The sequence below is a fragment of the Nelumbo nucifera genome, chromosome 8 (genome assembly GCF_055504915.1).
Source record: "Nelumbo nucifera cultivar China Antique chromosome 8, China Antique-T2T, whole genome shotgun sequence".
NCBI lineage: Eukaryota > Viridiplantae > Streptophyta > Magnoliopsida > Proteales > Nelumbonaceae > Nelumbo > Nelumbo nucifera.
This window is the reverse complement of record NC_142656.1, coordinates 57,185,450-57,200,495: the sequence shown is the minus strand read 5'-3', so window position 1 is coordinate 57,200,495 and position 15,046 is coordinate 57,185,450. Positions and strand designations below refer to the sequence as shown.

Below are 15,046 nucleotides of genomic sequence, written 5' to 3'. Positions count from 1 at the left end.
TAATTTATTTAATTATTGTATATATATGCAATTGTATACATCAAAATTCATATAAAATTAAAATTTTAAGTTTTTTTTTTTTCAAAATTTTTAAATAAATAGCTTTGGCCCAGTCCACGATCTGGCCTGGCCCAAGGCTTGGCCACGGACCAGCCCAGCCTGCAACACAGCACGGGCCCGCATGGGCTTGGGTCGTGGGCCGACCCCCAAGTTATCCTAGAGGAGGGCAGTACGGCCCGGGACGGCACGGCACGACCCGCACTTTACGCGGGCTGCCCGTGGGTACCAGCAACTCTTAATGAAATTGAAGTTGAAACCGTTTGGGCCTGGTGCTTTGTTGCCATTTATCTTCTTCAGTGCCTCTTTTACCTCTGCTTCAAGAGACCTCTCTAACCAGCTTGCTGAACTGTCACTTAAACGACTTGGCACCGAATTTCCTAATGACACCCAGCTCCAATTCCTTCCCGTATACAACTTCTTGTAATATGCCACCAATTTTTCCTGAATCTCTCCCCATGTTTCTACTGCCTCCTCCACCTGTATCCTAGTGATCACATTTTTTCTTCTCCTCCCATTTGCAAAGGCTTGAAAAAAGCGAGTGTTCTTATCCCCTTCTTTTAACCACAATGCTCTTGACTTCTGTCTCCATCTTACTTCCTCCCTCAGAATTATACCTTCCAACTCATTTTCCAAAGCAGCCAACTTGAATTGTGATTCTCTCATGAAATCCCCTACCTCTCTAATTCTGTCCAATGTGGCTAGCTTTTCTAAGACCTCCTTTTTTTTCTGCTTTCTTCCCCTTGAATCGAATTCTTTCTCCTTTCTCTCAGACCTTCCTTGATGGCCTGAAGCTTTTTGAACACCCTACAACCTGCTGACCCTTCCACCTGCATTTCTTTCCATCTGCCTTCTACCTATTCCGCAAAGTCCTGTTGCAGTAACCAGCCATTTTCAAATCTAAATGGCCTGAAACCTGTTACAGCTGTAAATTTCCTTAGCACGATAGGCTTATGGTCTGACATTTGAAGAGCTAATGGCTCTTGTATTACCTCCCCCACATATTCTGCCTAATCTCCGGAAAAAAAAATCTGTCTAGTCTAATATGGCTGGAATCTGGCCATTAGACCAAGTAAATATACCTCCATTTAGAGGTGGGTCAATCAATTCATTATTACTAATGAATTCCTCAAACCTTCTCATCCCTACAGATATCCTTCCTTCCCTCCCACCTCTCATTTCATTTCTCCTCACAATGTTAAATCCTCCCCCCTCCCACACATACACATACCAAGGCCCATCCAATTTTTGCCTCACCTTCTCTAATTCCTCCCAAAACTCCCCTCTCTCTCCCTCTTCGTTTGGACCATACACATTTGTTAGACCCCATCTCCATTCCCCACTTCTTGCAAACAAACTGAGATTGAGAATTTTCCAATTTCCTCCCCCACCTTTTTGAACACTTATGAACTCCAAATTATCACAATCCCTCCTGACAATCCCGAAGCTTGTAGATCCATCCATTCTCCACCCTCCTCTCCCCAAATAATCTTCACATACAAGTGGTGTGTGGATTATTTAAGGGCCTCTCCTGGCCATGACCCAAGGTACTAGTTTTGCTTGCTAGGGTTGAAAGGTCTCTATGAAGAGTAGGAAATAGGCGGGGACATGGAGTTTCAAACGATGAATAGATGGAAGTCTGAACTGGACAATAGGAGCAAAGAAGCTACTGCTCTAACGCAGGAAGGCCAGAGGCAAAAAATATCTTAAAGGTGAGAGAAGGTGGGAGGGCGACGATACATATTTTTGAGGAAGCAGTTCTCTGGTTGAAGGGATTTGTTGATGGAGTTCTTCGGTCGTTTAAATCCATTGGGTGGAGAAATGATTTGGAAATGGAGGGAAAGAAATATGAAGCTGAACTAAGATGCAATGGGAAAGGATGGTACATTACCATCACAAAGTTCTTTGGGGATCGGAAGCTGAACTAAGATGCAATGGAGGGAAAGAAATATGAAGCTGAACTAAGATGCAATGGGAACTTGAGGGGGAGTGTTGAGTTGGGCCGATTTCTAGTTATTGGGCCCAGTTGCTTTTGTTCTTATTTTAAGTTGTCAAGTTAGGAAGTTGTTGGGCTTTAGGTCCATTAGCTTATTTTTTTCCAAGTTGTGACTGTTCAGCTACTTTAGTAGCCACCCTACTAAGGGTATTCTTGTAATCTTTCATTCTTTTAAGTTAAGTATAAAATATAACGAGGGGTTGGCGGCCAGAACTAATTCAATTCTGGTTATCATCCCACTCTTTCTTTCCTTTCTTTTCTTCTCTACTGTTGAAACTCTTCATCTTCTTCTTTTTTCTCTTCACAAGGAATTCATCCTGATTTACACACAGTGATTTCTACTAACATGATTCACAAAGAGGAGGAGATGGATTCTAAGGAGGGATGGTAGAGGTTCAGGTAGGAAAAAGTCAGGAGGAAGAGGGTAGAGATGGGGACTTAGGTCAAGAGGAGAGAAAGGGAAGGACAGACAAAAGAGAGCTGGCAAGTGAAGACTGTGGCAGTATTTGTACAAAAGCTGGGGTGTAAACTGAAAGATCCAAACTATCTGAAGGGATTCATACAAAAAAAGAGAGAAGAAGTTCAGAGTAAAAGGAGTGAGGCTGAAAGACTAGTAAAGGATATGGAGGGAGGTAAAAGCTTTGGTGTTGTAGGGGAAAGAAGGAAATGGAAGAAGTGAGGGAAATAGGTGCAAGGGGCGGACAACAAATAATTATGCAGATTATTAGCTGGAATGTTAGGGGACTAGGGAGTGCAAGAAAGAGAGCAGTGATAAAAGAAGCCATCAAGAAAATAGATCCAGGTGTGGTACTGCTATAGGAAACCAAAAGAGTAGATTTTGACATCAAATGGGCAAGGAGTGTGTGGAGAGGTAGGGGGATCAGTTGGATGGCTTTACCTTCATGGGGATTCGCAGGGGGTGTTGTGACAATGTGGAAGAATGAGGTAGTTGTTGGGTTGGAGGAATTGATAGGACAATTTTCAGTCTCCTTGAAATTTAGGCAAGTGGAAGATGGCTTTGAATGGGTTCTCACCAATGTATATGGGCCAAATGATTAGAGAGAAAGAAGGAAATTTTGGGAAGAATTGGCTGACATTAGGGGTCTGTGGGATGGGCCATGGTGTCTAGGAGGTGATTTCAACGTAATCAGATTTCTGGCAGAAGCTAACAGTCCTAGGCAGAGGCCCAATACAAGTATGAGGAGATTTAACCAGTTTATTGATGCTTTTGAATTAAAGGAAATCCCATTGTCTCAAAGGTATTATACATGGTCCAATCTCCAAGTCAACCCAATTTGCTCTAAGTTAGACAAATTCCTGTTTTCAAATGATTGGGAAGAACATTGGGGAAATTTGAACTATAGAGCACTCTTGAGGATAACCTTTGATCATTGGCTTATCGTACTTTGTAAGGAGGTGAGAAATGCGGGCCCCACTCCTTTTAGATTTGAAAACATGTGGTTAGAGCACCCGGGGTTCATCAAGAAAGTAGAAGAGTGGTAGGCAGAGAGCAATCTAGCAGTGGAGTGGAATGGAATGAGGTTTCACAAAAAAACTTCAATATCCGAAGGCAAGGATCAAGGAATGGAATTTATTAGAGTTTGGGAGATTGGAGGAAAGGAAGCAGAGGGTGATCACACAAATTGAAGATCTAGATAGCAAAGAAGGGAATGTCAGCTTAACAGGAGAGGAAAAGGAGCAAAGATGGAATTTGCATAAACAACTATAGAACTATATTTATCAAGAGGAAATAAGCTGGAGGCAGAAGTCGAGATGCAAATGGTTGAAAGAGGGGGACAAGAATACTAAGTTCTTTCATGCTTTGGCAAATGGTAGAAGGAGAAGAAATTTTATATCTAGTTTGGAGATTGGAGGGGTAACAATCACAGGTCAAAGAGAAATTGTAGGAGCATTTGTAGATCATTTCAGGCATATATTTAGAAGGCCCCTAAATAACAGGGTGTGGCTAGAAGGTTTGGATTGGCCAACTTTGAGGAGAGAAGATAGGGAGTGGTTGTAAAAGAAATTTGAGTTGGAAGAAATTAAAGAGGCAGTCTTTTCAATGGATAGATCAAAGGCACCGGGCCCAGATGGTTTTACAATGGCTTTTTATCAGGATTGTTGGGTGATTCTAAAAGGTGATATGATGTCGGTGTTTGATGAATTCCATACCTGAGGAGTAATCAACCCTTGGCTAAACTCTATCTTCATTGCTCTGATTCCCAAGAAAAGTGATACAAGTCATCCAAAGGACTACAGGCCGATCAGTTTAGTCAATAGCCTCTATAAGATCATCACTAAGGTGTTGTCCTTTAGAATTAGGAAGGTGCTCCCAGCAATTATAGCAAATAACCAAGGAGCCTTTGCCAAGGGAAGGCAGATAACAAATCAGATTCTTGTAGCAAATGAGAGCCTAGAGGATTTCAAGAGATCTAGGAGAAGTGGGGTGGTCTGCAAATTAGACTTGGGAAAGGCTTTTGACATGGTTGTCTTTCCTATTAGAGGTGATGTTGAACTTTGGGTTTGGAGAAACTTGGTGCAAATGGGTGATGGGTTGCATTAGGGATTGTCATTATTCTATTTTGGTAAATGGGACAATGATGGTCTATTTCCCAGCTCTAAGAGGGATTAAGGGGACCCTCTCTCCCCTTTTTTGTTTACTTTGGTTGCAGAAGTGTTGGGGAGATTGATTTCCAAAGCAGACTTTAGGGAGCTAATAAGAGGATGGAGAGTGGAAGAGACAATATACCACTTACACACCTTCAATTTGCAGATGACACAATTCTGTTTTGTGAAGGAGGGGACATCAATAGGATTAGAAACCTGAAGCTCACTATACAACTCTTTGAGCAAATGTCAAACCTTAGAAGAAATTTTGAGAAGAGTTGTATAACTGGAGTCAATATGGGCGAGGGGGAGGTTTGCGAATGTGCAGACATTCTAGGGTGTGTAGTATCCAATTGGCCCTTAAACTACCTTGGTTTACCATTGGGAGATAATCCTCAGAAAGGTAAATTTTGGGCCCCTGTTATGGAGAGGTTTGAAAAAAGAGTTGCCAACTGGAAGAAGAATTATTTTTCTCTCGGTGGGACTGTGGGAGGATCACTTTGATAAGGTCTACTCTTGCCAACCTTCCTGTCTATTTCCTATCAGTTTTTAAGATTTCTGCTAAGGTGGCTAGGAGGCTGGAAAAACTAATGAGAGACTTTCTTTGGGAGCCGAGAGCGGAGAAGAAGGATCATAGGGTCAGATGGGATGTGGTATGTGGATGTAAGAAGGATGGGGGTTTGGGAATTGGGAATATAAGGGTTAGGAACTAAGCACTGTTGGGGAAATGGCTGTGGAGATTCTCATTGGAGAAAGAAAGACTGTGGGTTAAGATAGTGGGAAGTATACATGGGCTAGCAGGCAATGGATGGGACTCTGGGATCTTAGCAAGGACTACAAGAGCTTCTCCTTGGAAAACTATTCAAGCCATCTTGCCCTTGTTCTATCCATGGGTCAGGTATGACTTACACTTAGGTAACCTCATTAAATTCTGGGAACGTGTGTGGGTTGGGAACTCCTCTTTGAAAGATCAATGTCCAGGCCTCTTTGCTATCTCTACCCTTAAAAATGAACCAATTTCCTCCTTTCTTGTTCCTTCTAATTCACCTTCTGGATTCGGTTGGAATTTGAACTTGAGAAGAGATGTCAGGGACATAGAGTTAGCCTGCATTTCAGCCTTATTATCCATTCTTGAAGGGGTCTTCATGAGCCATCGAAGTCAGATAGTAGAATCTGGACATCACTCCCTCGGGTTCCTACTCCTGTGCCTCTTTCTTCAAGGCCCTTTTATCCCTTTCTCCTGTTGGACTATCTTTTCCTATTAAAGAAGTGTGGTGTCGACCTATTCCTCCAAAGGTTGGGTGCTTCTGTTGGGAAGCCTTTCTGGAAAGAGTTAATATAGGGGATCTACTTCAAAGAAAAAGACCCAATAGTTGCTTGTCTCCTCATTAGTGTGTTCTTTGTAAATCTAATGGTGAGTCCGGATATCACTCATTAATTTCTTGCCAGTTTGTTAAAGTCATTTGGGAATGGTTGGACTCCCCCTTCGGATGTGCAAAGCTTATTTACTTCCATGCCTAACTGGTCAACCAAAAGGGCCAAGATCATGTGGAGATGTGGTAGGGCTACAGTGTGTTGGACTATTTGCGGAGTTGGGCTCAATCAAGAAGACCTCAAATTCCTATTGGACACCTCCACCTCATGGGTTTACCAAACTGAATTTTAATGGCAGCAACATGGTAATCCAGGGCCCTCTGGAGTTGGGGGAGTGATAAGGGATGAAAATGGGAACCTGTTAGCTATGTATTCTGGTCCAATTGGGGTGGGAGATTCCTTGAGGGATGAGATCCTAGGAGCTCTTGAAGGGATTCAACGGGCCAAGGAAATGAACTTTAAAAAATTGATCATAGAAAGTGATTATGAAATTGTAGTAAATTGGCTAAAAGAGGACAGTTCTACGCTCTGGAAATACAGCAATGAAAAGAGGAAATTCAAGTGGCTCACCAAGGATATTGAAATCCGTTGTACATGGATAGCGAGAAGTGCTAATGCACTGGCAGATGGTCTAGCTAGGTGTTAGAGTCGGCTGTACAAGGGTAGTACAGTCCTTTTATGTTTAGTTATATATGTATTGCTCTGCTGATGTGGCCCTCACTCAATGGTAATCCTTGTATATCTTAGAAGAGTATAAATAAAAGAAGGGCCGACTAGAGGTTTCGAGATTTTTCTCTCTAGTTCGGCTGTGACTTTTCTCCTTTTTCTTCTCTTTCTCCTTCTTCTCTCTCTCTTTTCCTTCTCTTTCTTCTGATCTGAACATATACGAACATCTAATCTGAGTTTTATCATGGTATCAGAGCTTGGTTAATCAGTTCAAATCAGTTGTCTCCTTTTCTCTCTGTTCTGCACGTTCCTCTCTAGGGTTTTGCAAAATTCTCATTGATATTTAGAGAGTTTTCTAGAAAGGAAGAAAATGACTGGTCGTTTTCTCCTTTTGGGGGTTTCCATGCCTCTAATGAGTGCAGTCGTTGTGGTTTCGTGTGGTTGGTAGAAAACCCTCTACTCGCAATTCGAAGAGGTTTGATTTTGTGATGGTGATAGTGCAGACTTGGTACCCTCTACTCGACAGGTACATGATCTTCGAACTAAGTTGTGGTATGTAGCAAGTTTCTTTTATATGTTGCAGAACTGAAAATATTATTCGTGAGGTGTGCTGTGAGGGTTTCTAGTGCTGACAGTAAACGACAATAGTAGTGTTGTTGCTAAAAGTGGTGAACAGTTGTGAATATTATTGCTGAAACCTGGTACTTGGAACCCTAGTGGTGTTCAATCATTCGTGTGAAGTGTGGTGATTTATTAGGGCAGTAGAGTAACAATTTAGCGGTACAACCTCCCACTGTTTTTTTTTGTGCAGTCATGGGAGACAACAGTAAATACAAATCAAGTGTGATGGTGCCTTCTGATTATCTGAATGTGCAGATGACCTCTATAGAACTGAATGGTGAGAATTATGTCCCTTGGTCTAAGTCCGTTGAAGTTTTCTTGAAAGCCAAAAAGAAAGTGAAACATGTGAGGGAACATAAACCCTCAATTAATTCTCTGGGATATGATGAATGGGAGCAGGAGGATGCTCAAATTATGACTTGGCTATGGAACAACATGGAGTCCAAAATTAGTGTGAACTTCATGTTTTTAGATACAACCAAGGAAGTTTGGTCGTACTCATACGTGGGACCCGTATTAGATCACCATGGAGGGCTGAGAGTTCTTCTCTAGGTCGGATACTTCTTCTCCTCTGTTGCCATCACCCCCTCTTCCAGTTCCTATTGAGGATCCCGTTCCTCTTGTTCCGATCGTGACCCAGTCTTTGCCTCCAGTGCAGCTACCTGAGAGAGGACCACCTATCCGGCAAGTGTATACACATCGTCAGGCATCGACTCCTCCCCTAGCTTCGTCACCGTCGACAGATCCGGCAGTTGATCCCACCCCAGCCCCAACTCCCAGTTCTGACCTTGATCTTCTTATTGCTTTGCGGAAAGGTAAACGCAGTTGCACTTTCCATCCCATTTCCAATTTTGTTTCTGTATCTCACATTTCGGCTTCCCATCGACAGTTTGTTTCTATGTTATCCTTTATCTCTGTTCCCAAGGATGTACAGGAAGCCCTCAATTCTCCAGGGTGGCACCAAGCAATGGAAGAACTCTCGGCCCTGACTCATACTCATATGTGGAACCTCACTACTCTTCCTCCTGGTAAGCATGTGGTCGGCTGTAAGTGGGTGTACACGGTTAAATACTTACCTGATGGAAGTGTTGAACGGTTAAAAGCTCGGTTAGTTGCCAAAGGTTATTCACAACAGTATGGTATTGATTACATAGACACCTTCTCTCCGGTTGCCAAAATTGGGTCAGTTCGTGTTCTAGTTTCTCTTGCTGCTATGTTTGATTGGCCCTTGTTTCAACTTGACATCAAGAATGCCTTTTTACATGGTGATCTTCTTGAGGAGGTGTACATGGAGCAACCAGCAGGGTTTGTTGCTCAGGGGGAGGGTGAGAAGGTCTGTAGACTTAAGAAGGCTATTTATGGACTTAACAATCTCCCCGTGCATGGTTTGGGAGATTTAGTGAAGTGGTGAAGAAGTTTGGAATGAAACAGTGCCAGGTTGATCATTCCGTATTCAGTTATGAATCAAATGCCGGGAAGATTCTTTTGGTGGTATATGTAGATGACATTGTTATCACAGGCAGTGACAGACCAGGAATTGACAGGTTGAAGACTTACTTGCATGATCACTTCCAGACAAAGGATCTTGGCAAATTAAGATAGTTCCTAGGGATAGAGGTTGCAAGGTCCAAGAATGGTATTAATCTGTGCTAGAGGAAATATGTTCTTGATTTGCTAGAGGAAACAGGGTTGTTGGGTGCCAGACCAGTTGAAACACCTATGGAACTGAATGCTAGATTGGGTAGTGATACAGGTGAGGAGTTTGAGGATCCGGGAAGGTACAGAAGGCTAGTGGGTAAGCTTAATTACTTAACCATCACTTGACCTGATATCTCATTTGTGGTCAGTGTAGTGAGTCAATTTATGCAGAATCCGAGAATCCCACACTGGGAGGCAGTCCTAAGGATTGTGAGGTATTTGAAGGGTGCTCCAGGTCGTGGTTTGTTGTATAAGAGTGGATGAAGTCTTGAGATAGAGGGATACACGGATGCTGATTAGGCCGGGTCTATATCTGACAAAAGGTCCACTACAGGGTATTGCACTTTTCTTGGTGGGAACTTAGTGACATGGAAGAGTAAGAAGCAGACAATGATAGCAAGAAGCAGTGCAGAGGCTGAATATAGGGCTATGGCTTATACAACATGCGAACTGGTGTGGTTGAAGCATCTACTAGAGGAGGTGGGATACTCGATTAACACTCCTATGAAGCTATACTGTGATAACCAAGCTGTAGTTCATTTCTCCTCTAATCCAGTGTTTCACGAAAGGACGAAGCACATAGAAGTGGATTGCCACTTTGTATGTGAGAAGGTGCTTAGTGGGGTGATAAGTACAGCATATGTGAACACAGGAAATCAATGGGCAGATCTGTTTACCAAAGGGTTGAATCGGGGAAGAGTGGACTACATATGTAACAAGCTGGGACTATATGACATATACTCACCAGCTTGAGGGGGAGTGTTAGAGTCGGCTGTACAAGGGTAGTACAGCCCTTTTATGTTTAGTTATATATGTATTGCTCTACTGATGTGAGTGAGGGCACAATGGTAATCCTTGTATATCTTAGAAGAGTATAAATAAAAGAAGGGCCGACTAGAGGTTTTGAGATTTTTCTCTCTAGTTCGGCTGTGACTTTTCTCCTTTTTCTTCTCTTTCTCCTTCTCCTTCTCTCTCTCTTTTCCTTCTCTTTCTTCTGATCTGAACATATATGGACATCTAATCTGAGTTTTATCACTAGGCAAGGGGTTAACAGAAACTCAATGTTTTGGGCTGTTTTGTAATTGTTTCATGAATTCGGGTTTATGGGGTATTTGGGAGTTAAGATTTTTTAGCTCCTTACCTTGTAATTCAGCTTTTCCAACTTATTAATAAAATTCACTGTTATTGATAAAAAAAAAACTGATTGGTTACCACTTTTATGATATCAGTTGATTGGTTATAGGTCTTTTAGATATCATGCTTTTCCGGTATCATAGTTGGACCCCTCAGTAGCGCTAGTAGTATTGTAAGAATGTTAGGACTTGTACCTATTTCATTTGAGACAACTAGTGTATGATGTGCTTGATCTGATCTTTATGAATGGTGTACTCCATGTAGCAAATGTACAACAGAAAGAACCAGCTTGGTTGGATGTCTTGACCTGCCACATAAAGAAATACTTTTTAAAGAAAGAAAAAGAAACCTACAAATAAGGAGAAGAATCTGGCTTTTGATTATTTGATGTTATTTCAAAAGCTGTAGATTTTTTGGTATGTGCTAGTAAATCTAGGAATGATTATAAATCACTGATGCTTGTTCATTGGAAAAATTTCAGGTGCATTTCGCAGCAACAAAAGAAGCTTTGTCAATGCATTTTTCCAAGTGTGGTGTGGTTATCAAAGTTGTCATATTGGTTGACAGAGCGACTGGCCAACCAAAAGGGTTTAACTGCCTATCCATGAGCCTAATCTTTGCTGTTACTAGTTGATCTTTGCCATTCCTTATTAGATCAAGTCTGTGAACAGGTAGTTGATGCATTATCATGTTCCATTGTAGGTCTGCCTACATTAGTTTTGCTGACAAGGAGTCTGTCGATAGAGCATTGGCATTGAGTGGGACCTCATTTTTGTCCAGGAGTCTAAAGGTAAACAAACTCCTGGTGCATATTCTGAAGTAATAGATTGAAAAAATAAAAAGGGGGTTAAGAAGAAAGGACATAAATTTCGAACTTAAATAAACTTCTGAAAATGCTTAATCTTTGTGAAGTTGATTTGGTCACTGATCTTGTGGGAAGATCAGCAGATTTATTTACTGATAGTCGCATACCCATGTCATGCTTATTGATCAAGGGGCATTTTTTGTTAGAATAAAGAACACTCATCAACCGAGTTTGAGATTCATGCTTTTCGTTTTTGACTTCTGCTTTGTTATTCTATTTTCGTTTGTTCAGATTGTGAGAAAGACAGATATGCCTACGTTGCCATCAGTACCATCACAGATATCTGGAATGCCTTCACAGACATGGTTCCCTCAGAACAGAAAGGGCATGTTCCATAGACCATATCCCAGCTCCCATTTGCATTGGCAGCGGGACCTGCAAGCAAACGTGGAAGGTTCAATCTCTATCAGAGGGGGTGCCTCCGAAGCACCAGGAGCTGTTAAAGAGCAATTCGCTACAGATTCTTCCTCCCAGCCGTGTACTCATTCTCTTGTCACATGACTACATGACAATGCCGGGCCACACAAACAATCGCTTAATGTTTCTGGCTTTTGATTTATGGGACACGACAATTGGAGTTTTAATCTTGCTTAAATTCCCCCTAGTTCCATTGGCATCACTTCTCGTATTCTCTCACGCGCAGTGTTTGTTGCTTTGGATGTATTAATACTTAATATCTATAATCCCCTTTTGGATCGATATATTTGTAAAAAGTGAGGCAGTCTTGTTGCAGCATTTAGGAAAAAACAGTGTACATGTATCAGCTTAATGTTCTCTGAACTATGCTGCAGTACTGATTTGTCGTTATGATGATAAACTTCATGTGACTCATTTTTTGGGAAATCAACCTGAGCCACTTTGTTAACGTATCTAGGCACCAAAAGTAAATCCATTTTCCATTAATGCTTAGTTGTCTATTGAATGGGTTTACCATCGTGCCACACATCACACTGGGTTATTACTTGGTTTAAATATTTTGGGCTGAGACTTCTACACCTTAAAAGTATGATTTTTTTATTCGAGATCCCGTGGACGAGATGGTGAAACAGGATCCTTGCAAAAAGTTACAAACCATGGCCAAGGAATTAGAGGAGAAATCGGATACACTTCCATGTGACCATCGTGTAAGAGGAGGGCAGCAGCAAGTCACTCAAACCATTGTCGATCATTTCAAGGAATACCGTGGAACTTCTAATCCTATTTACCAGGTGGGTAGAGTAATTGAAGATGTTGAAAATGGCTTGATTCACAATGAGGTTAATGATGAGGAAATCAGAGGAGCTCTTTTTAAGATGCATCCTTTTAAGGCTCCTGTGCTTTATGTTTTTTTCAACTTTTTCCCCAAAAGCATTGAGGCACTGTTGGGAATGATGTCTGCAAAGCAGATGAGTAGAGGTCTAAACCTTACTTTTATACCTTAATTCTAAAATGCAGAAGTCCTAAATTTGCCACTCAATTTCGGCCAATAAGCCTTTGCAGCTTAGTTTATAAAATAATTACAAAACATTTGGGCAACCAATGATGTTAACAGGCCAGTGACATGTAACGGACTCTAACGAATCTTTTTTTGTTGGAAAACAAGGGCCCTGTTGTGCTTCTTCAGATAAATATGCAGAAATCAGAATATTTTCCTATTAGGGAATGTTACTTTTTGCCAAGGAGTTGGGTTTCTCAAACTTGGTTGCTGAATGTGATGCAAAAAATGCTGTCAATACCATTTCTGTAATCCTTTGATGCAAGTTCAGTGGTGTTGCTGATGTTGAATGATGATTTTAATCTTGTTAGTGAATATTAGCCTCTACTAAATCAGTAGGGATGGCAATAGCGTGGCTCATGAATTGGCTAAGAGGGGCATTAATAGCCCTGTTTGTACTTGGTTGCAGTCTCCTGTCTGGATCCAGGGCCTGTTGGAGATTGATCAAATATCTGCTTTCAGCAATAGATTGTCCACCTAGTGTAGATGGTTTGGGCACATGCAGAGACTGTTTACAAATGTGAAAATGAATGAGTGGAAAAACAAGGGATAGGGTCAGAAATTTGAAAAACCTATGAGTGGCTCCAATAAGTGATAAAATGAGGAAAAGTAGCCTAAAATGGTTTGGGCACATGCAGGGACCATTTACAAATGTGAAAGTGGATGAGTGGAAACACTAGAATGGATAAGGTCAGAAATGAACTTATTTGAAGAAACCTAGGAGTGGCTTCAATAGGTGATAAAGACCATTTACAACACTAGCAAGAATAAGTGATCTATTACAAGTTGAAGGGGGCTAAAAGGAGTAGGAGCAGACTAAAGGGAACATTGCTTAAGTAGTGAAGAAATGATTTAGTGACCCATAATTTAAAAACGGATATGGCAATGAACAGAATAGAATGGCAGAACTGGATTCATGTAGCCAACCTGGGACAAGCTTTAGATGATGATGATGGCCCTTAGATTGAATTTTGAGTGTTGCTTTAAAATAGAATTTACAACAGAAAAATACAACAATACTATGGCTATTTTTGCCATTTTTGTTGGGGGAGGGATTAACATAAATGATGAGGCTTTTAACAGATTACTATCTCACTCTTATGGAGTTGTAGACGCTGATGTACTTCCCAGCTGTATTATTCCAACTATTGTCTATCTTCAACAACTTCCGAACAATAGTGTTCCATCGATCTGGTTCTGCATTAATGCCAAAAAATAGATAGAAGTGAGAATTATTCCTGAAAGAATTTTGACTGACCGATGTATAGTGGAATTACACCTCACTTTTGTTTCCTTTTCTATTTTGTGGTTGTCAGGATAAAACAGAGGAGCTCAAGTTTGAAACAAGCATGGTTCAGTTGGTTCTACATCAGATGTGTTGACATGGATTTTTCTTTCTTTCCCTCAACTTGGATGCTTGAAGGTGATAAAAACAGACTGGGACATGTCTTGGGAAGGCCATGTTGCTTAACCAGTACAAATATATGATGGTATTGGACAATGTTCAGTTTACAGGAATTTATTTGATTGTTAGGAGCTACTAAAGATTAGACATTGAATTTAAAGTACCACTAAATCCTTGGAAGAATATCAATAACATATCTCCTTGATCAAACAATGCCAATTTAAAATTCCCAAGGTATTAGTTATTTTGAACAAATGCAGGGAGTTTCTCCAATCTACTACCCAAATTATGACAAAAGATACAAGTTTTAGAATAAACACGAACTCACCTTCTTTGTAATGATGAAATGCACGGTTTAGAGCTCCATTCAAGGATCCCTCATCAATACCTTCAAAGATGAAACTTGGAAAGAAAGAAGCACAAAGCACCGATTAAAATTGCATTCATAAATGAAGACGGTAGAATATTAGAGCATATTAGCTATAAAGGAAGCTTTTTACTGAACAATTAAGGCATCAAGATTTCTGTCATAAAATCTCAATGTAGTAGTTCTAATTCCTAATTTATGTCAAATGCTGTAACAGGACTCCTGTTATCCTGTAGTCAACCCAGCTAAGATAATTCTTTATTATTGCTGAATTATTTTTCTCACTCTTGGTGAATAGCATGCTCAGATGGTGTTAGTCTACATCCCCATTGATGGAGCACATGGATCAATACGATATATGGTGCTTTCATAATTTGAGAAAAGTGGAAGTTCCATGTGTAACATTAATATGGTTAAATGAAACACCGTGATGAGAGCCTGCTCACACAGGAGTCTTCTTCGAGGGAGACTCTGCCTCCTGAAATCAGAAGAGAGAGAGAGAGAGAGAGAGAGATTCTGGAAATGGCTTGATCCTTTCTCGTTATTTCATGGGCTATTTATAGATGCCGGTTACCCCCTTTTCAGCCAAAGTGGGCCATCTTGCGAGGTCCCCGGTTATACACTTGTTTAATGGGTCTAAATGGGCCATTCACAGTTCTGTTATTAACGACAGCTCCATCACACTGCCATTTAAGCTTGTATTATACTGAGAGGATTACATTGGTTGCTGACATAAAAACCTTTATCCAATCTAATATAAATATGAAGCCTGCATTCTTAGT

The 15,046-nt window shown here is 41.0% G+C and overlaps 2 protein-coding genes across 4 annotated transcripts in view; one reads left to right on the top strand and one right to left on the bottom strand.

Moving 5' to 3' along the window:
* LOC104612664 (uncharacterized) overlaps positions 1-11,861 on the top strand; it is a 29,565-nt gene extending 17,704 nt beyond the window's left edge. The window contains exons 8-10 of the mRNA XM_010280186.3: positions 10,635-10,741; positions 10,856-10,943; positions 11,250-11,861. Coding sequence (XP_010278488.1) covers positions 10,635-10,741; positions 10,856-10,943; positions 11,250-11,519 — 465 coding nt within the window. The 3' untranslated portion in view covers positions 11,520-11,861. The remainder of the gene's footprint in view (positions 1-10,634; positions 10,742-10,855; positions 10,944-11,249) is intronic.
* Positions 11,862-13,430: 1,569 nt separating this feature from the next.
* Positions 13,431-15,046, bottom strand: part of LOC104612665 (uncharacterized) — a 130,763-nt gene continuing 129,147 nt past the window's right edge. For all 3 annotated transcript variants that reach the window (XR_016079833.1, XM_088893964.1, XM_088893965.1), the window contains 2 exons: positions 14,226-14,299; positions 13,431-13,689 (listed from right to left, as the gene is read on the bottom strand). Coding sequence is in view for 2 of the 3 variants with exons in the window: in XM_088893964.1 (XP_088750090.1) it covers positions 13,580-13,689; positions 14,226-14,299 (184 nt within the window). In the remaining variant the exon portion in view is untranslated. The remainder of the gene's footprint in view (positions 13,690-14,225; positions 14,300-15,046) is intronic.